General features: G+C 36.9%; 1 protein-coding gene across 1 annotated transcript; it reads left to right on the plus strand.

Annotated features, from left to right (window-relative positions):
- Positions 1 to 2470: 2470 nt before the first annotated feature.
- On the plus strand, positions 2471 to 4588 carry LOC116181684 (adenosine deaminase 2-like). The gene is made up of 2 exons (XM_031502094.1): positions 2471 to 2638; positions 2690 to 4588. Exon 2 carries the CDS (start codon positions 2932 to 2934, stop codon positions 4471 to 4473), a length of 1542 nt encoding a protein of 513 aa, XP_031357954.1. The 5' UTR covers positions 2471 to 2638; positions 2690 to 2931; the 3' UTR covers positions 4474 to 4588.
- Positions 4589 to 23692: the final 19104 nt, after the last annotated feature.

The raw sequence follows: 23692 nt of genomic DNA on the forward strand, positions 1-23692 counted from the left end.
TGCTGCTAATTGATAACAGGATATCTTTTTGTTTTAGAAAATTCCATGGCATCGCAGATTATTGAAAAAGATGCGGGTTTTATTTTTCCAATTTTCCGTTTTTATATGAAAAAAATTGAAAACTAATACGGTTGATTGGGGTAAAAAATGTTTTTCTACAAAAAATCTTAATACATTTTTGCTCTAAAACAATTTGGGGGGCCAATAATCACATGTTGTGAATTTTACATTGAAATCCCTATGATGCGTTACGCAAGTCACCACCCTGTATACGGACCTCGAATAGAAGTAAAACTAATGCCGATTCAAAACTTTGTTTTACAAGCTATGCTGATCTAGTAGGACAGAATTAATCTCTTAAAGTGTGTTGTAAAAATGATGTATGTGCGAAGATCTCGAGGATCGTTCGGTATTCAGTTGTATCGGATTTTTATTTTCACAGTTACAGCATTTGTAATTTACTGTTGCTGTAAATTGTGAGAATTTTTTTATGCCTCTTAAAATAAGTGAATAAATTAGTCGTCAAAATAATTTCCGTGTTTATATACATAATTTAAAAAAATTAAGTGAATACTTTCTTTGTAATTACAGTAAATATGCGTTATTAGATAAGCAAAGAAAGACTTTCTCATATTTCTTTTTTAGGAATTCCAGTGGAGTCTATGATTTGACATTATATTAATTTACTTGCACCATCATAACATGAACTCATGCTATTACAAACAACCAATTTTGCTATAAAGTTTAATATTAATTTGTTGGCTGTTTTTCTTGGTCTTTTCTTTTTTTACCAGCCTATTTTTAGCGCATTTTTTAAGAATTAAAAAAAATGTCCTATTGTTTGCGTTTTGTCCGTCCGACCGGACCCACTTCTACCTTTTTGAACTACTTGTAGGGGAAGGTCCTAGAGTCCTGGAATGTTTTGCAGTAGGTATCAAATTAGGCCATCATCGCTGTCTAAAAGGGGGCCCCCCCCACGACTTATTACCTGAGATGCTGTTTTTGAATGTAAAACGTGTATAACTTTTACATACGACAACCAATTGGTCTCAGATTTTGCATACGCATGCCTTTAGTGGTGCCAAGTTAAACAGTAGAAAATGGTGGGAGGGGGGGTGTTGTGCCAACTACTGCTCTTCTTTCTATCCTATTATCAAAGTACGAGGTGGAGGGGGAGGGGGGGCGGAACTAGATTTATCCTTCACGGTACTCTGATGAAAGGTCTCAACGAAAGGAATTCATTTCTACCAACCATAGTCCTCCTCCTCGACCTCTTATCGTGATCGGGTATATTCCCTTATACCTCAAGAACGGATTGTCGGAAGAGGGTACTCACAAAGGGTGATTGAGACGTCTGCAAGGAATATATCCATTGCTGATGTCAAGCTATTTCTGTTAAAAAATTGCGCTTTATCTGCACAAGAGTTGTGCACAATGTATACTTGTTATATTTGTACTTGGTGAACTAGGTACTATTTTCTAAATTTAATCTTGTAATGCGAATTATTTTGATTAAATCTCCGTTTTTAAAACATGTACTTATTTTATTGGTATTCCTTACTTGATCCTCACTCTGACAAGTAACACATATCTTGTAGCGCCTTTTAAAAACACAACGTAGTAAGTGGTTCTAGTATTTTGTTATTCAGGTTAGGTAGCTTTGTCTCTAGACGATCATGTGCTCTGGGATTCAGTTTGGGAGGGAAAGTGTTGAATTAAAATCTTGAGTTTCGCAGTCTTTCGGGGCTGACCTGGGTACGTCACAATCTCATGGTATAAATAGTGTTCTAAAACAACAAAAAATATATTATTCATCATGGATAAATAGTTACGATAAAACAAAAATTACATGTTATGCTAAAGAATCGCACGGTGTGGATCCAAATTATATCCATTCTAAGTCAACCATTCCGAGATGTGTTAGGTCAACATCAAAAATTCTGCTTACTAGAGTTAATGTTAGTTGTAACTTTGATGTTATTTTGACCATTTAATAGAACATTTTTTCGTGAACATTGAGTTGAGTTCAGACAGATGTTATACCTACCTAAGCCTTATAAACTTGATACTCTAAATCTAAAGTTCAAAGAAAACAATAGATATATAGGTACTAGAATGGAGAAATTATTAGCGAAACTTTAAATTTACATTATGTACCTACTCTTGTCCTCAAGTGTATTTTATTATAGGAGCTAAGGTGGTTTCTTTAGTAAGAGTGCATACTTTGTGCAGTATTTGAAATTCTAATACTGCAATAATAATTTGAAACCAAACGCCAAATAGAGAAGGCGCAAAAATTCGACCTTTTCCTTTTTACAAAAATACAAAGCGTCACGTAATCCAAATTTCGTAACAATTCAATAAATGCGTGTGCTGAAAATCACATAACAAAATAATAAGTCTTTAGAGATAAAATAGAGAAAATATGCATTCCACAAAACCTTAAAAAATCGCATAAAAGTATGGAAATTATGATCAGTAAAGTAAGCATAAACATAAAATACTACTAAGTAATCAGCAATTACATAAAGCTTCGGTAAAATTCCGCATATAAACGTAAAATACTGGATGAATCGCAATTTCAGAGATGATGTTGAATTTTTGTGGCTTTATTCGGCTCGTAGTGTTGCAGATTAAAGTAAATGGACAGTGGTTAAGGTTGCGAGATTTAATTTGTTTTGGATTTTAGGAACCACTTTGGGAATTTTCCGGAACCAATAATAATCGATTAAAAAAAAAAAGTGCGCGAGAGCATCAACACGGTACACAATCCTTGAAATCCGGAGGCCCGTCAAACAAGAAATGCCACTTTTTTACCTTTTGGTCATCCAGTTCTGCACTAAGTAGTGACGACAAACTGTTACCAATTGAGTTAATTTAGTGTTGGTTAGTATGTTGTTAATGAAAAGCGCGTGTAAATAAAAATTGTGAATGTGCACAAATTACTTATATAAAAACCAGACGATGCAACTGATGGTAACGTATTTGTACTTGATGGCCTTTTTTTCTCAATCAATCGGAGATTATTGGTCGGAGCGCCGGTCTCTTGTCTCTAACGAAAACGCCCAAATGCTTGGATCTAATGTTGAGCTGAACAAAAAGGAGAGAATTGTAAATGAGTATCTGATGAATTTAAAATTCTCAGAGTTTGACGAAGGGTTTGATACACCTAGCAATTTTTTGCCTAGTCGCCATTTTTTTCAAGCACGCCGAAGTATAGAAAAATCGCCGGTGTTTAAATTCATTAGGGATATGCCCAAGGGTGGGGCGCTACATGGACACTCTTCTGCATTGCTTTCCTTTGAAGGATTGTATAATATCACTCGCGAAAAAAATTTACACGCGTGCTCCTTTAATGATAAGTTACGTTTGAAGTTTATGCTCACACCTGCTCAAGATCCACTCTGCAAGTGGCAACTGGTGCATGACTTGCGCAAGGCGAATAAATCATACGATAACTGGCTTCGTTCGCAATTAACCCTCGATTCTGATAATCCAAGAGGCACATACAGAGATATTAACCAAGTGTGGTCCACTTTCTCTAAGATTTTCGCAACGGTAAAGTCTATGATAACCTATCGACCAGTTTTTGAGCAGTACGTTTACCAAGCATTAAAAGAACTTAACGATGATCGAGTAATGTACGCGGAGATCAGGGGAAGTTTTCCTGCTCTTTACGAGTTAAATGGCACAGTGTACACTCGGACGGAATCTGCAGCCATCCTTCACGGTGCCGTTGCTGCCTTTCAACGAGACCATGTCAATTTCTATGGCGCAAGGTACATTTACGCTCCCCATCGAAAAGTGAACAATAGTGTAGCGAAATACTACGTGGACACTGTAAACGAATTACACAATCTTTACCCAAACTTCATATTGGGGTTCGATTTAGTTGGACAAGAAGACAAGGGTGACCCTCTTTTCAAATTCATCGAGATATTACAATCCATCTCGAAGAACGTCAGTTTGGTCTTCCATGCCGCCGAAACGAATTGGTACGGAACTAGTTCCGATTTCAATCTTTTTGACGCCGTACTTCTCGGGACGAAACGAATCGGCCACGGGTTCGGTCTAACTAAACATCCCCACCTAATGAGGCTTATAAAGGAAAAAAATATTGCCATTGAAGTGTGCCCAATTTCAAATCAAGTTCTGATGCTGGTACAAGATCTTCGGAACCATCCGGCCGCCTTCCTCATCGGAAGAGGATTTCCGATCGTCGTAAGCTACGACGATCCCACTTTTTGGTCGAGTAAGGGTTTAAGTTACGATTTTTACATGATGTTTATGGGCATTGCTAGTAGAAATGCCGATTTAAAGTTACTGAAGAAGTTGGCAGAAAATAGTTTAACGTACAGCTTACTGCCTGAAAGGGAAAAGGCGGCGGTAATCAAGCAATGGAATAAAATGTGGAACGAGTTCATTGATTTAGCATATCGGAATATATTAAACTATGGAAAAATTTGGCACTGATGAATTAAACATGCATTTTTTCATTGTTTCTTTTGGCGGTAATAGTGATTTAATATTAGGAAAAAACCATTTTGATCTTTCTGATGTATGGAAATAAATAAAAGTTGCATTTGAATTTGTGTGTATAACTGACCAAAATTCTTTATTTCTTTCTTCTTTCACTTTAGTCCTGTGGTGTATACGCTATTTTTTGTACTCCTGTATCTAATATCATCTACAGCATTTTCAATGTTAAAGGACAAATTTGGAAGAAAAATATTTGTTTGATTGAATCAATCAATCAATAACCTTATCATGTTAAGTTGTGACCGTATAATAATAAATGTCAGTTTTATTTAAAGATTCTACTTCAAAACTACGGCGCAGAAATGACGGTTTAAAACTTTGCCGAACAACTATGAGGAAACTAGACCTCCAACATTCAAAAATATATACGGAAAACTGTATAATAACCAATAACTACGAGTATCAAATTTCATTTAAATACCTTCATTAATAAAAAGTTTGCAATTCGGCTTATAAATGGTCGAGATGCGAAAAGGGCAATGTGAATGTTGATCGATTAGGCTCAATTTTTGGAGTTGCGTTTTGTATAGCTAAAGCCATACGCATATTGAATTTCATGCAATTCGGTTCATAACTCACGGAGATGTCAAAAGGGCCTGCCTTATTTTTTGGGCTACATTTCCAATTCACGAACTCCGATCTACAAATTTGATAAAGCATCCACCTACTAAATTTTATCGCAATCCGTCCATTCGTTATCGAGATATCTTGTTAACGGACGGACAGACACCGCAAAATTATAAACTCGCCAGGAGCTTGTTAATAAAGATCACAATTGATCATTTAATTTCTGGCGCACTCGTATACAACTTCCCATCAACTCGCCTACATTCATACATTTAAACCATCTTTACTATTCGTAGCATAATTACGCTCACCACAAATTAAACAATCGGTACTTTTCGATGTGTCGTGCTTTAATGAATGATTATATACAGTGTGTCCCCGGATGGACTGAACAAGAGGGAAAAAATTTTTAATTTGAACTTTACGAAAAAATGTCATTCTTTATAAAAATTTTTGCTTGCCTCAAAACCACCTATTCTGAAATAAAAATTTAGATATTCCTTTTAGCAGCTGAGAAAATTCCAAAAAACGCAAAATCAGCGTTGCATTTTTTTGATTAAATCAGACTATCATTGTATCTTCCATGGCAACAAAAAATCACGGAAGCGATAAATTTTGTCAATGAAGATACGATCCACAATGTTTATAAAGAATTTGTATGTAGAGCTGAAAAGTGTGTAGAGGTTGGAGGATACCACATTGAATAAAATAAAATGTTTCTCTTAAGCTCTAAGGTGTCTTTTTTAACTTGATTTGCTTATCAGGTTGCCATGGAAGATACAAGGGTAGTCTGATTTAATCAAAAACATGCAACTTAGAAAAATTTCCGCTGTAGATTTTGCGTTTTTTGTAATTTTCTCAGCTGCTAAAAGGAATATCTAGATTTTTTTTCAGAATAGGTGGTTTTGAGGCAAGTAAAATTTTTTATAAAGAATGACATTTTTGCGTAAAGTTAAAGTTAAAAATGTTTTCCCTCTTGTTCAGTCCATCCGGGGACACACTGTATGTGGCATATTTAATCGCACAGAGCGCACGTAACATCCTTCAATGTGAATATACTGTTTTAAGTTATGCTTATCGTGAGTAGCGCAATTACACTGTTCACAAATAAAATGTTTGAGAAGTTAGTGTGTGTGTCAATAGGTGACCCTTTAAGCGAACGCTTAATTGTAGCTTGATTACGCTGTTTAGCAGTGTTAGAAAGTAATTCAAAGCGGAGTGTGTCCAAGAATATACATATATATCCTATTTTTTATTGTCTAATTGCACTGTTCACAATTAAAGACTTCGAAATGTTAAGCGTTAGACGATGATTCTTTAGTGTTAGGTGAATTATTGCAATGTTCATAATTAAAGACTTTGGAAATATGCTTTAGACGATGATTTCTTAAATTACCCTTATTGTTGGTTGCATAGTTGCACTGGTCACAATTAACATTTTTGAAAATACCGTGCTGATGTGGTATTTTAAACTATCCTTGCTCTTTAAGGTGTAATTACATTGATTGCAAATGAAATTTTTGCAAGTGTGTTTTGTAAATAAATTCTAAATTAATTCCGTCTTCATCTCTAACAAAGTTATGTAAAACTGCATTAACAAAACTATCGTATAGCTTAGCTACAGCATATTTCGAAATCTTCCTTTCCGCATATGCTACAAAACACATTAAAATTATTAAAGTACCAACCACTAACAAACCACCTTTCAAAAAATTGGAAATTGCATTCGTGTGTGCGTACGATTTTATTACATTCTCCGTAACCGAGCATCTCCGTTTGCAGCATTTTCAGGTAACCTATAAGTTATAATAAATGATTTAAGGGCGCCGAAATGGAATAAATTTTGTGTAGGTTTGCGGAATGCTGCGGTAAGAATCCCCTTCTGTCGTACTATAGTGACAGAAAAGATGGGTTACAAAATTGAATCAGATAAATTGAATCCCGGAGTCTGAATGTAAACAAAAACTTATGAAATGAAACCGAACACTTTTCGCAATTGAAAATTGTTTGAAAATTTCCAACATAGTGTAAACAGGGTTTGTTTAACGGGGTGGTTGAAATTTCTAATTATTGTAGATCGATATTAAATTAAATTAAATATTAAATGTTCATTTCAAAAGGGAAACGAAACGTAAAAATTGGAAATGTTAAACAAGCGACCGAAAAGGATAATGGGGTGTGTCAAATTTTAAAGAGGATCGCCTCTTGTAGCACGGAACTTCTCCGGTTGCTCCCCTTGAAAATATGGATCTGTATTAAAATTTTTCCGGAGCGCTATCTTTTTTCTAGAGTAATTACTTACGACAACGAATGAACGTGTCAAACTCTCAACAGGCAGCTGAAATCACAACGTCAAGTTTTCCAATTTAACGACATTTTTCCAGAGCAATTACTGTAGAAATTAAAAATATTTGTTTCGCCATAAGCTCCATAAATTTACGATAGAATTGCACAAACCCGATATATTCGTGCACATATTTATATTGGCCCAGTTATTCCCCCAAATAGAATTCCATCGAAATGTAGGTTAGAGTGGGGTTCCACCCCACTTGCGTATTTTTCGCACGAAAAAATTTACACGCGCGTGTATCTTCATGCCTCACGATTTTATTTCAAAAGCCACTATATGGACATATTGCCGAGTGATTTTAATTAGAAAATCTCGTACATATTATATTTTGGCGTGACTATTTCCCCTACCGAGAACAACTGTAATTAAGGGTAATATTGATTGTTTCCAAAACATACATTCTTTGGCAATAAATAAACCGATACAACGAAATATCGAAGGATCCTCAGTATCACAATCACTTAACGACAATTTATTTTAATCTTCATTCATGTCTTCTTCATTGAGATAATGCTCTTAATATTGTTCCCAACGATATCAGTGCAAAGTTAACGGTTTTGACATGTTTTGATCAAAATCCATGTGGTCGCAAAAAATAGATCACATTCATGTTTTGATGATTGAGATAATGCTCTTGGTCTTTTTCCCAACGTTCTTGGTGCATAAGTAACGATTTTGACATGTTTTGATCAAAATCCATGTAATCCCAGAAAAATAATTTAACATCTTTGAATCACACACATAAGATTATCAAATGTGCACGTGATGTACTCTTTCAGCATCAAGATAATGCGTTGGAAAACTTTTAAAACTCCAATTTCATGTGTAAAAAATAATTTTGGGTACATTTTGCTCTAAAACTTTTGACCTGTACCACAGAGAAGAGTTCTATTGAATTCATACAGATCTAAGACTCATAGGCAATAATCTAGCGAAAGTCCGAACTGGATACATGACCTAGAATGAAATATGTTGATTTCTATTATATTTAGCGCGCAGTTTTTCCTGCTCTCGATTCACTCAAAGTCCTATAACTTTCCTGTTCCTGTTGAACCAGGTTCCTGAAAATCAATAGCGTCCGTCCTTAATGTCCAAAGTACCCGTACACCTCGCCGTACACCAAATTTCAACACAATCGGACACTTTTAAAAAGAGTTAGAGCGCACACGGACGGACGGACGACAATACAAAACTATAAAGGAAGGATCCTTAATAATCATTTCCACACAAATTACAAAATGCGCCATTTTTGTCACTTTGTCCGTCCGTCCCAGCGGTTGTGATACTATCAGATTTTGCTCTTACGAGCTATTGCTCTGCATTTTTCGCTGTATGGTTATTTATGGTATCGAGGTTTGCACAAAGCTTTCCCCAGTTTTTGGACTTAAAATTAATTGTTTGAAAAATGAATTAATCGATTTGATTTTCGTTTGGAACGAGGCAGATAAAAATTGCCTTTTTTGCATGGTCACCTCGGTATTATGAAAAGTACATATTTAAGATTGTAATATAAAAACCAGGAAAACCAAGATATTTCGAAAACTATCAGAGGTAGGTATAGGACATTATTATCAAAAGTTGAACGTTTTTGGAGGAGTTAAAAGATGATAGAAAAATATCTAGGGTGTTCCATTTAAAAAAAATTAGATTTTTTAATATGAAGTTTTATCACTTTGGACCTGCAAAAACACACCCTGTAAGCTATTTTGGTAATGTTTCATAGTAGATGTATTTATTTGACTTTTACTGTACCCAGGATAAAAGTCGCGTGGAATCAAAATTTAAGTAATTATTTTGATAATAAACTGACGCTTGCAAATGCCAAATTTTTCTTACAAATCGAATTATCTTTAAAACTACTACTTTTTCGGAGATTAACCACATAATAAAAAAGTCGTACAATTACACGTAGAATTAAAAAATGCATTCAAATACAGGGGGTTTCATTAAAAAATGTATCATTTTAGCGCCTTACTTTATGAGCGTACTCTGTATAATACCAAATATTTTTAAAATGTGGAGAATACTCAAGTATATCATAATACAAAAGCACTCTATCGGAAAATCTTGTCTTCAAGGCATTAAGTTACCCCGCGCAATCGTTGACTCACCCAGTACATCATATTTAGGAACACTCTGTATACTCAAAACAACAAACTGCAATAAAAATATGCCGGTGTGATTAGAAATTGCATATTGAACTTTAATTTTAATGGCCATTTTGGAAATAAGCGGATAGTTACCTTAAAATGTAGCTAACCGATGCTCTGTACTGTATGTATTAGAGCTACAGACCATACAGGGTGTTGAACGATGAGCTGAGTTATTTAGGTTTTTTTTAATTTATTGTGGATCGTGGTTATGCGCACAGGTCACGATCGTACGGGATGCTAAGCGGAGCATCGAAAGTACTAGTGAGTTTTGCTATAGTGTTAGTTACACTAAGGTTTTGCCATAGTTTACGGTGGGTTTTGCATAACAGCCCTCTGGTTCCCACGCGTAGTGAATTGTTGCGGGCCATTGCGTTCGCCATTTCTCTGTTGTATGGCTATTTTGTAAAACCTCTAGGAAATATCCGGATATATTCCTAGGCTCCCAAAATGTATAGCAGTGTCTCGTGTATCGCCCAATGATGATGATTATATGTCGGAGACTCGGAGTGACCCTATATTATTATGTCGGCCCATTGCTAACAAAAAAAGTTAGCGAGTGAACTTGACCTGCAGGTATTGACAGGGAGGGCAATGAGAGGCATAGATCGAGTCATTAGTCACAGGGGAGAAAAGAAAAATTAATAATTTTAAAAATATACAATTACAGTTTTTTTTAAATAAGGATTTCAATATTATTGTTTTTTTTTGGTAAGGCATCCGTACTACTTTATTATGGATAGAGATCTGTGGCATGCACAATTTTTCATAGGCCTAGTGACGAAACATTGTAAAGGCGCGTACAGACATGCAACAAAACATCGTAACGTAACACCGGTGCGTAACAAATTTGGACGCAACTTTGCAACAGCGTAACGGTGTAACATCGTAACATTTCGGCGTCCCATCCGTTGTCGGTATTTCATCGTCGCATCAAAGGGATGTTACCAATTTCATTGGATGTTACGCATTCATGTTGCACGTGGTATATGCATGTTTGTACCACTTTGCGAACGTTTCCTATTTAAATTGTCAATTCACTTTAGTGCGTAGGTACTGCAGTTGAACATGGAGTGGACGGAGAATACTGTGCTAAACTTTATTGAAGTGTACAGAAAAAAAGAGATTTTGTGGGATACTAAACACCCCTTTTATTATAATAAAATTTAAAAAAACAACGCATGGGTAGAAATTGCGCAGGATGTCATAATCACGACTAAATAGTGCATTACAATACAAGCTGCAGCAGCAACGTCCATTCTAACAAGAAAATTAAGAAACTGATGGGACGGTAATATGTTTCGCGCCAATGTTACAGAGCGGTGTTCTGTTGCACCTCACAATCCAATCACACCGTAACTTCGTCCTGCAACAAAAAATGTTGCAGAGCGGAGTTACGTTACGATGTTCTGTTGCATGTCTGTACGCGCCTTAATAGGATAGTTAGAATATAATCAGTTTAATGTGTTTTAATGATTTCGATAACTACTAAACAATGCAGTTGTTATGAATACAAATAATACAACATTCTCATTGATATTCAATCAATTGCAATTTATAATATTACTCTGTTTAAATGTATCAAATGGAAAACAATTGAGGTTCAAGTTCAAAGATCTTTGAACTCGCATATATTTATTTTTATTATTATGCAAAAATCAAGGCTATCTGGGGGCTTATCTACTTTTTTGAATGAATGGTGTGAGCTGCATTGACTTGACCTTACATCAATTAGTGTAAATACCTTTAGGTCGTCAAAGTTTAATAATAATAATAATAGCTTTTATTGAATATTGAAGGCTCCTACACCATATTCAATTGGAATGCACAGGGTCAGATAAACTGAAGACAGTTATCTGTTCTTCCCCCTGTAACCACAATAAAATCTAGGTATAAAATAAAATTGCAATGACAACCATGTATACATAATTAACATAAACATATACTATCCTATGCTCGTAACTAAATATCTAGCATAAAACTTAAAAAAAAAAATGTCCGGTAAGCAGTATATAAGTATTACAATAGGTACGACAGGTAATATTATATGTGTTTAAGAAATGTCTCATTTGATTTTCCAAGACCTTTTCCATTATTTTCAACAACACGGGTAATATGGTTATAGGACGAAGGTCCTTGTAGTCTTTGACAGAGTTACCTTTAGGAATTGGTGTAACAAGTCCTTCCTTCCAAGCACTAGGAAACACAGAGTTCACTATACAAAAATTTATAATATGTACAATATGGGGTAGTAGAAAGGGGCAACACATTTTGATTATATCAATGTTAATGCCATCAGAACCGTAAGATTTCGTCCTTATTTTACTAATTACATTACTTACAAATCTTTCGTTAGTTTCAGCAAATGAAAACTTGGGAACCTTGTCATCGCGTGAATTCCTTTTATAGAAATTGATAAGATCAGCATCGTCCTTTATAGTTAGGTCCGCAGACTGTACAAAATATTTATTAACGCAGTTAGCATCAAGTAGATTAGATGGAATAGTTTTAGATTTATTTGATAAATAAATGTTCATTTTTTTAATTGTAGTCCACGCTAATTTTGGGCTGTTTTCGGTGGTCAGATTTCTCGTGCAATGTTTATTGTCTCTAGGTATTTAATTACTTTTTCAAACGTACTTTTATTTACTAACTCGTCGAGTCCACCACCCACGTCACAGTCCTGTTTGCAGAGCTTGACATTCTTGTAGGACATGTCGTACACTTAATATCTCACCACATTGTGGGCACCGAGGACGATTCCTTCCTAATAATAAGTGTGAGTGTGTTATTTTCGTATGTCCAATTGCTAGTCTTGTCCAAATAATTTGATCTCTTTTACGCAAGTGCTCGTTTCTAGGGATGTTGGTCACATCTGGAATTATTATTATTATTATTGTCGGTGTTTCTTGTGAGAACTCAGGTCTAGCCTGGTTAACTAATCGCACGGATTAAAATCAAGTAACGATTAGTGTCTGTGTCTGGTGAAGTTATGTAGGGTTCTAAAGAAAAATAAAAATAAAATAAATATTCACACACTCACATTGGAAATCTAGAGATAGTATGTAATTCATACTTACCAACATAGCTATTAATGGCCCCAATAGTCAACGCTATCAGGAAAGAAGAAAACAAAACAAAATAGTATATTGAAAGACAAGTGTTACAATGCGACCTATTGTAATACGACTATCTTGTGGCACGAGTGGCGACGCGAAGCGTAGCCACGAGTGTCCGCAAGATAGGAGTATTACAATAAAGCATTGTAACACGCGTTTTTCATACTATTTTTTCTATTTCGGTGCTTTAATTTAATTAAAAAAATCATTATCAGAAACTATAGGGAACATTAGAACTAACATGTTTTATGTTGGGAACACTTTTTATGCCGTTAAGTTTTAGGTTGGCAGCGTAGTAAGACTGACATTTTGAAGTTCAAACATGGAAGTACCCAACGAAGTACCTACTTGTACTAACTAGTAACTGCCAACTTAAGAGATGAGTTACCAAAAAAAAACGACTATAATCACTGTCTTTGTACAACTGTTTTAGGCCGAAAACAGTTGTACAAAATCATCATTGTGACACCGAAATAGAAAAATATCATTATAATAATTCCTGTAATTTTATTAAATAGAGTTTATTGTGTAAGTGTTTCTTTGGCTTTGCGTTTGGGTTGAATACGAGTGGGTTGTGATAACGTGGTGTGTTTATGTGAAGAAGGAGTTTTGTGTTTTTTAATTGTATTTATGGTGTTTCTTTGTTCCTGAGGTCGTATTTGTGAGGTTGTTTGGGTTTTTGGTGGAGATATTGCAGTATTTTGTGAGCCTGTGGTGTTGTTAAGGTTTTTGCGCTTCGGTTGTATACGAGTGGGTTGTGACAATGTGGTGTGTTTCTGTGAAGAAGGAGTTATGTGTTTTTTAAGTGTGCTAGGGCGTGTAACTTTATTGGGTGGACCTGTCTTTGTAGTGCAAGTTGCGTTACTTGTATTTATGGTGTTTCTTTGTTCTTGACGTTGTATTTGTGTGGTTGCTTGGATTTTTGGTGGAGATATTACAGTATGTTGTGAGCGTGTAGTTCTGTTAAGGTTTTCGCGTTTCGGTTGAATACGAGTGGGTTGTGATAACGTGGTGTGTTTATGTGAAGAAGGAGTTTTGTGTTTTTTAACTGTGCTAGGACGTGTAACTTTATTGGGTGGACCTGTCTTTGTAGTGCAAGTTATTATTATTATTATTATTATTATCGGTGTTTCTTGTGAGAACTCAGGTCTAGCCTGGTTAACTAATCGCACGGATTAAAATCAAGTAACGATTAGTGTCTGTGTCTGTGTCTGGTGAAGTTATGTAGGGTCATTTAAAAAAAAAAAAAAAAAAAAAAAAAAATAAAAAAAAATAAAAAAAATAAAAAAAATCATCACACGGTACATTGGACAATAGGAGGATAATGTAATTCGTACTTACCAACATACTTATTCGAATGGCACAAAGCCAACGCGTATCAGGAAGAGGAAAACAAAACAAAAAAAAAAAAAAAAAAAAAAAAATGTGAACATATAATGACCCTACATAACTTCACTTCAGACACAGACACAGACACACTAAATTCGTTCACTTGATTTTATCCGTGCCGATTTAGTTAAACCAGGCTAGACCTGAGTACTCATCAAGAAACACCGATAAATTAATAAATAAAGTGAATAAAAAAAAATAAAAAAAAAGTACAAACGTCCTAAGCAACAGTTAAAAAACACAAATACTGCCTTCTTTCACATGATATACACACCATCGTTTATCACAACCACTTCGTACGTTCATCCGAAACGCAAAAGAACCTTAACAAGAATACTTCACGCTCAAAATAATCTGGTAATTATCTCCACCAAGAAATCCAAGCAACCACACCAAATACAGACGTCAAAGAACAACAGAACACCATAGAAAGACATAGTAACGCGAAGACATGCACTACAAAGCAAGGTCTCAGCCCAATAAGTTACACGCTTAGATGCAACACTTAAAAAACACACTAACTCCGCTTCTTCACAGAAACACACCACATTTGTCAGCAACACGCACTCGTATATCAAACCGGAAAAGCGCAAAAACTTAACAGCACCACAGGCCTCACAATATATGACAATATCTCCAACCAAAAACCCAAAACAACCTACAAATACCTCAGGTAAACAAAGAACACCAAAAATACAAATTAAAAAACACAGAAACTCCTTCTCACATAAACACAGCCAAACGATCACAAACCCCTCGTATTCAACCCAAACGAAGCCAAAGAAACACCTTTACACAATAACCTCTATTTTAATAAAATTACGGAATTATTATGAATGATTATTTTTCTTATTTCGGTGTCACATGATAGATTTGTAGCAAACTGTTATTCGGCCTAAATAAGTTGTACAAATACAGTGAGTATACCGTTTTTTTTGGTAACTCATCTCTAAGTTGGCAAGTTACTAGTTAGTACAAAGTAAGGTATTTCAGTGGGTACTTTCCATGTTTGAACTTCAAAAATGTCAGCTTCTACGCTGCCAACTATAACTTAACGGCATAAAAAGTGTTCCAACATAAAACAGTGTTAGTTCTAATGTTCCTATAGTTTTCTGATAATGTTTTTAAATTTAAGATTAAGCACCGAAATAGAAAAAGATACTGAATAGTACTTCGGGGTGGTCTAGTTGAGAAAGCATAAAACCTGATCGTTGTTTACAATGCTGTATTAGTAAATACTCTATCTTGGCGGAACACTCGTGCTACGCTTCGCGTCGCCACTCGTGCACAGAAGATAGTCGTATTACAAATAGGTCGCATTTGTAACATCTTGTCTTTCAATATATCTAAATTGTGTGTTTGTGTTTTCTTACTTTACCTGATAGCGTTGACTATTGGGGCGATTAAGTGAGCGTATGTTGGTAAGTAATGAATTAATACTATACTCTAGATTTCCAATGTGAGTGTGTGAATATTTATTTATTTTATTTTTTCTTTGAGAACTCCACATAAAAACCTTCACCAGACACAGACACAGACACTAATCGTTACTTATGATTTTAATCCGTGCGATTAAGTTTAACCAGGCTAGACCTGATCCACAAGAAACACTCGGAACAATAATAAATAATAATAATTCTGCAGAATGTGACCAACATCCCTAATACGAGCACTGATGCGGTAAAAAGATCAATAATTTGGACAAGCCTTAGCAATGGCAATACGAAACATTAACACACTCACACTTATTATTAGGAAGGAATCGTCCTCGGTGCCCACAATGTGGTGAGATATTAAGTGTGCGAACATTGTCCTACAAGAATGTTCAAGCTCTGCAACAGGCAAAACTGTGAGTGGGTGGGGACTCGACGAGTAGAAATAAAAGTAGAAGTTTGAAAAAAAAAGAACTAAATAACCTAGAGACATAAACAATTCGCACGTTCCAGAGAAATCTGACCACCGAAAACAGCCCAAAATAGCGTGGACTACAATTAAAAAAATGAACATTTATTTATCAAATAATCTAAAACTATTCATCTAATCTACTTGATGCTAACTGAGTAATAAACTAAAACCTCGGTTATCGAGAACAGTCCTGTCTGTACCTAACTAGAGAAGGACGATGTCGCTGATCAATCAATTGATAAAGAGTGTTATATAAGTCAAAGCATGAACAAGGTTTCCAAGTTTCATTTCGAGATATACTAACGAAAAAGAACAGGTTGTGTTATATGATAATAAGAGTAAAGTTAGAAAAATAAGGCAAATATACGGTCCGATGGCATTAACATTGATATAATAAAATTGTGTTGCCCCTTCACTACCGCCTATATTGTACAAGTATATTAAATTTTGTATAGTGAACTCGTTTTCCTAGTGCTTGAAGGAAGGACTTGTACCTCGCCAATTCCTAAAAGGAACTTCTGTCATAATGACTACGGTAAGGTACCGTTCGTCCAATAACCATATTACCCGTGTTGTTGAAAGAATAATGGGAAAAGGGTCTTGGATAATCAAATGAGACATTTCTAAACACATAATCAATATACCTGTCAAGTACCTCTTGTAATGAACATTAGTGAGAGTAAATGACTGTCTGTACCCGAAATTTTTTATAATTTTGTGTTAAAGTTCATATGCGAGTATTATTAGATATCAAGCATAAGGAATATCTAATTGGATTTATTAGTGTACACTGGATGTATACATGCGGTTTGCTGGAGTTGCATTTGTATTTAATACGAGAGTGTTAATGAGTGGTTATCAGGGGAGAGAACAGATAAAGCTGATCACATTCAAGTTATATGACTCGGAACTTACCAATTGATAGAGAGTGGGGAGCCTTCAATATACAATAAAAAGCTATTATTATTATTATTGAAACTTTGACGACCTAAAAGGTATGTATAAACTAATGAATGTATATGAGTAATCAATGCAGCTCACAACCGACTACAGTAGTCAAAAGACAGTAGATGAGAGGTCACCACAGAAGCTCCTGATTTTTGAGCATAAGGTAATAAATAATAAATTATATGCGAGTTCAAAGATCTTTGAACTTGAACCTCAATTGTTTTCCAAAGATACATATCTAAACAGAAGTAAATAGGTAAGAATCAAAGTTGTATGCCATTGAGATTCGAGAAAAAAAACACTAATTTAGAGAGATGAAACAGGTTGGTATATTCAGAATTCTGTATTCATTAACAACTGCATTGTTTTATAGGTATCGAAATCATTAGTAAACACATTAAACTATTATATTCCTATCTATCGCTAATTAAGGCGCGTACAGACATGCAACAGAACATCGTAACGTAACTCCGCTCTTGCAACATTTTTTTGTTGCACAGGACGAAGTTACGGTGTGATTTGGATTGTAGGTGCAAACATGAAACACCGCTCTGTAACATTGGCGGCGAAACGATATTCCGTCCCATCAGTTTCCTTATTTCTTGTTAGATAGGGACGGTTGCTGCTGCATGGCTTGTAGTTGTGAGATGCACTTGATGTGTAGTCTGTGATTTATGAATCCTGCGCAAGTTTCTACTTACCATCGCGGTTTTGTGTTTTGAAATTTGTTATTTATAGATAAAAAGGGTGTTTAGTATCCACAAAATCTCTTTTTTTCTGTACACTTCAATAAAGATTTGAGCACAAGTATTCTGCCGGCCACTCCATATGTATCTATATCCTGACAGTAACAATACGCTACTAATAGTGAAATTGACAATTTAAATAGGAACCCGTATTCGCAAAGTGTGTTACAAACAAATGCATAACCACGTGCAAATGAAATGCGTAACATCCAATGAAATTGGTACATCCTTTGATGCGACTGATGAAATACCGAACAACGGATGGGAACGCCGAAATGTTACAATTGTTACACCCGTTACGCTGTTGTGCAAAGTTGCGTCCTAAATTTGTTAGCGTCACACGAGTATTATACGTATTAGCGATGTTTTGTTGCATTCTGTAACCGGCGCTCTTCACATGATGTCTCTCGATGACCTACTAGAACCTATGAACAAATTGTGCATGCCAAACAGAACATATCCATAATAAAGTAGTACGGATGGCCATTACCAAAAACAATAAACATATAATTAGGACAATCCTTATTTAAAAAAACTGTATTGTATAATTTTTTAAAAATAATCATTTCTTTTCTCCCTGTGACTAATGACTCGAATCTAATGCCTCTCATTGCCCCCCGCTGTTTCAATACCTGCAGGTCAATTCACCGTCCTAACTTTATTTTGTTGCAATGGGCCGACATAATAATATAATGAAGGCACTCCGAGTCCTCCGACATATAATCATCATCATGATGCGATGCACGAGACCTGCTATACATCTTATGGGAAGCGCTAGAGAATAATAATCTCGGATATTTCCTAAGGGTTTTACAAAATAAGCCATACAACAGAGAAATGCGAACGAATGGCCCGCAACAATTCACTACGAACGTGGGAACCAGAAGGCTGTTCTGATTGCAAACCCACCGTCAAAACTATTTTGGGCAGAGAACCTCTAGTGTAGAAATAACACTATAAGCAAAACCTCAACTAGTACTTTCGATCTCAGCGTATAGAGCTATTCCCACGAATCGTGACCTGTGCGCATAAATACCACGTATCCCACACCTGAGAAAGTCTTAAAAAAACCCTAAATAACGTCAGCTCATCGGTTCAACACCCTGTAGGTCTGTAGCTCTATATACAATAACAGTCAGAGCATCGGGTGTAGCTAAACATTTTAAGGTAACTATCCGCTTATTTCCAAAAATGGCATAAAATTAAAGTTCATAATGCAATTTCAAGTCACACCCGGCATATTTTTATGCAGTTATGTTGTTGTTGAAGTATACCAGAGTGTTCCTTAAATATGATGTACTGGGTGAGTCGAACGATTGCGCGGGTACTAAATGCCTTGAAGACAAGATTTGCCGATAGAGTGCTTTGTAGTTTATGGATATACTGAGTTTCTCCACATTTTTAAAGAAATATTATGGTATTATAATCAGAGTACGCTCATTAAAGTAAAGGCGGCTTAAATGATACATTTTTCAATGAAACCCCTGTTATTTTGAATGGCATTTTTTAATTTACTACGTGTAATGTGTACGATTTTTATTATGTGGTTAATCTCCGAAATTAGTAGTTTTAAAAGATAATTCGATTTGTTAAGAAAATGGCATTTTGCAAGCTCATGTTATTATGCAAAATAATTACTAAAGATTTTTGATCCACGCAGACTTTTATCCTGGGTACAGTAAAGTCCAAATAAAATATCATCTACATGAAACTTACAAAATATAGCTTACAGGGTGTGTTTTTGCAGGTCCAGAAGTGATATAAACTTCATATTAAAAAATCTTTAATTTTTTTTAATAGGACACCCCTAGATATTTTTCTATCATCTTTTAAACTCCTCCAAAAACGTTCAACTTTATGATAATAATGATCCTATACCTACCTCTGATAGTTTGTCGAAATATCTTGGTTTTCCTGGTTTTTATATTACATAAATCTTAAATATGTACTTTTCATATATAACCGAGGTGACCATCAAAAAAGGCATATTTTTATTCTGCCTCGTTCCAAACGAATAATCTAAAATCGATTAATTCATTTTTCAACAATTAATTTTAAGTCCAAAAACTGGGAAAGCTTTGGTGGACAAACTCGATACCATATAAATAAACCATGACAGCGAAAAATGCAGAGCAAATAGCTCAGTAAGAGCAAAATCTGATAGTTTCACTAACCGCTGGGACGGATCTGGACAAAGTGACAAAAAGGCGCATTGTTGTAATTGGTGTGGAAAGTGATAATTTGAAGGATCCTTCCTTTATAGTTTTGTATTGTCGTCCGTCGTCCGTGTGCGCTGATTAACTCTTTGTTAAAGTGTACGATTGTGTTGAAATTTGGTGTAGCGGCGAGGTGTACGGGTACTTTGGCATTAATGGATCGGACCCTATGTGATTTTCAGGAACACTGGTTTCAACAGGAACAGGAAAGTTATAGGACTTTGAAGTGATCGAGAGTCAGGAAAAACTGCGCGCTAAAGTAATTAAATAAAGAAAAAAATTCCCAAAAAACAAATTTTTACCCCCCCCCCCCCATTTTATCCCTTAGGTCATTTAAAATCACAGTTGCGGACTTGTCGCTAGATTATTATGCCTATGAAGTCTAGATCTGTCTGAATTCAATAGTAACTCCTTCTCTGTGGTACAGGTCAATAATTTTTTAGAGCAAACATGTAACGCCAAAATTATTTTTACACCATGAAATATGGAGTTTTAAAAGTTTTCCAACGCATTATCTGATGCTGAAAGAAGTACATCAACGTGCACATTGTGATAATCCTTATGTGTGTGATTTCAAGATGTTAAATTATTTCTGGAGATAAAACAGATTTTGATCAAAAACATGTCAATCAGTACTTTAATGGCACCAAGACGTTGGGAAAGACCTAAAAAGGAAAAAAAAAGCTCAATTTTTAAAAATCCCTCAATACAGAATCAAAACATTTGTAAAAAAGAAAATGCTGAGTCTTTTTTTATGTTTGCGACCACATGGATCTTGATCAAAACATGTCAAAACAGTTCGTAACTTTGCAACTGATGTATGCGTGTTGGAACAATATTAAGAGCAGTTATCTCAATGAAGAAAGACATGAATGAGATTAAAAATAAATTGTCGTTAATTGATTGTGATACTGAGTGATCCTTCGATTTTCGTTGTATCTGGTTTATTTATTGCCAAAGAATGTATGTGTTTGGAATCCAATCAATATATACCTTATTACAGTGTTCTCGGTAGGGAAATGATTATGTCATCGCCAAAAATACATATGTAACGAAGATTTCTAATTAAAAGTCACTCGCAATATGTCCATTATAGTGGCTTTTGAATAAATCGTGAGGCATGAAGATCACGCGCGTGTAAAATTTTCGGTCGAAAAAATACGGCGAAGTGGGTGGAACCCACTCTATACCTATCATTTCGATGAGTTCTTATTTGGGGAATAAACTGGGCCAATAAATATGTGCAGAATATGAATCGGGTTTATGTGGATATTGTTGTTTCTTATTTGTTTTTTTGATTTTTTTTTTTATTGTTGTGGGCGAGGGGAGGCGTGTGATATGTTCCGGCCTTTAATCGTAAAGTAGACTATTATTGGTCAAGATAACTATTCTACTTAACAGGCAACATTAACCTTATTGTCTGACAGGGACGTGGGTTAGGGATACGCTACAGTATATACAGCTTAGTACTTGCATAACGTCATCATTTATTTTTACAGGGTGAAGTCATTAGGCGACGCTTTCTTTTTGGGGACTGGGGGGTTGAGCTGGTCGATACGGCGGCCCCATGCGGGGAGTTTGTAATGGAAAATGTTGTAGAGAGAGCCAGGAGTTTGTGGGGAGGCAAAAAGCTTGGAAACGAAAGAGGGGAGTATAGGGGAGACGAGAATGGTTTTATGACTTATGGAGCCCGAGAGGGTGATTTCAGTTGGTGAATAATGCTTTAAGTGTGGTATGTGTTATTTGGTGTGTGAAGATAGAGTGGTGAGGGGAGAGAAGGGAGGAGGGAAACTAGCCTTTATATGAAGCTAGCTTTGAACATTTTTTAGATTTTTTGTTGGGTTTCGGAATTTTGTGGAGTGCGGTGGCAGGCAGGGTGCGGGGCTGGGGAGTCGAGAAGCGATTGTTTCTTTCCCATTATTGGAAGTTTTTCTTCTGTTGGGACCAAAGAATACATTTATATTGGTCTGTTACAGGATATTTTTTTCTTGCTGTTGATCAAATAAAGTATGCAGGGCTGGGTGTTATATTTTTGTTTACAGGAATAGAGGGCAGGAAAAGCGCTCCTTTTGAGCTTCGGAAAAGGAGCGCGGGTACTGTAGGTTGGGAATGGTGCTGTTGAGCGGTGAGGAGTTTGCGGTGGCTGGTGCGATAGTGTGGCGGGCGCAAGGGGTGTGGAGGGCGGAGCAGCGGGCGGGCTGGACAGGGGGGCGTGCTTGCCGTCGGAGAGGAGGCGGGGCGGTGTGGTATGGTTTGCGTTAGGTGGCGGGCGACAGGCTGGGGGGACGAACTTGAGATTGTTAGTAAGGAGGTAATCGCATGTTTTTAGTGTTTTCCCGGGTGTGTATGGGGTGGAAACGAGTCTTAAGGTATGACGTTGTAGATTACATAGCTGGTTTTCGGATACAGATGATGTGCGAAATGTGTAATTTTACCTACTGTTGTTAGAAATGAGTCAGTTAAACAATTATGGGCTTCCGTTGTTCCCACGAGTGTGGGGGTAGAAGGCACGTTAGTGAGCTGATGGTTTGGCATAGTTGGTAAAGGGGTTGGGAGGGGGGGGGGGGGGGGTGGGGTAAGGGTTTCCGGCTGGACTTGAATGGGAAGGTGAGCGGGAGAGTACGAGTTCATGCTCTTTTTCGCTGAATGAGAGAGATGAGTTAAATTTAAACGTTGAGACATGGTCATGGATCTAGGATATGTAGGATGTCCTATTGTTGTGTTAAGGATTTTTTGTGAAGAGGGGGAGTGGGGTGTGGTGGAATGTCACTCATGGGGAGAATTAGCCGTCATCGCCCGGATTTGTGAACCAAACGATGGAATGATGGGGGGTGTGGGGTGTTGCGAGAGGGGGTGGGGCGTGAGGGAGTTGGAGGTCGGGTTGGCAAGTGGGGGGGCGAGTGTGTGTGTTGACTGGGGTAGTTGAGGTTGCGGGGGGGCGGGTTATTGTTTATAGGGGTTTTCCTTAAGTATTCCCTGTCGAGAGTGTATTTTAATTCTGTTAGCTTTTTTCGTGTTTGTTAAGGGAACTTAGAACACGGATTTGATGTCCTGCGTGGGTGGGGTGAGGGGGGGGTGCGGGAGGGATGTGTGGGGGTGGGGGCGGCGGGATGGGTGAGGGGCAGTGTTAGGGTGGTGGGGGGCGGAGGGGCGTCTTTGTGGTGGGGATGGGTGTGAGGTGGGGTCGGATGGGGGTGGGGCGGTGTCGCGTAGGGATGTGTGGACGGGCGGTTGAAGAGATTCTCCTTTCTTTTTGCTCCTTTAGAAATTAACTGTAAAGAGACTTAAGGTTGGCATAGGTGGGTCTCGTTGTTGTATGGCCTGATTGGGGGGAGGGGGTGGTGGTGTAGGGTCGTGCATGGTGTATCCTGCCGCCTCTGGTAGGGTGCGTGGAGGATACCTAATGGGAGATGAATAGCCAGGTTGAAGCTCCCCGGCCCCTCGCTATCGAGGGATAAGTGGTGGCGAGTTTAAATCGGGATGCTAGGGGGGGCGCGCATGTCGATGCAATTGGTCAAGGTAGAGACCTGGGAAGGAGTGACTGAGGATGGGGATATGAGTGATGCGTGACATGGTAGGGGTGGTTGGAGTTAAGAGATCAGTTGGTACGATAGAGCGAGGGGGGGTTGGTGTGGGCGGATCGTAGAACGGTGGATCGGGAGGGAGACTGGGCGCGGTGGGTCAGGATAAGGAGTAAGTGGAGGATTGGGAGGGTTAAGGGGTGAGTGACGCGGGGGGAGGGGTTCTGGGATTGGTGAAGGAA

Source organism: Photinus pyralis, unplaced genomic scaffold (genome assembly GCF_008802855.1).
Source record: "Photinus pyralis isolate 1611_PpyrPB1 unplaced genomic scaffold, Ppyr1.3 Ppyr1.4_unclustered_Scaffold1606, whole genome shotgun sequence".
NCBI classification, from domain to species: domain Eukaryota; kingdom Metazoa; phylum Arthropoda; class Insecta; order Coleoptera; family Lampyridae; genus Photinus; species Photinus pyralis.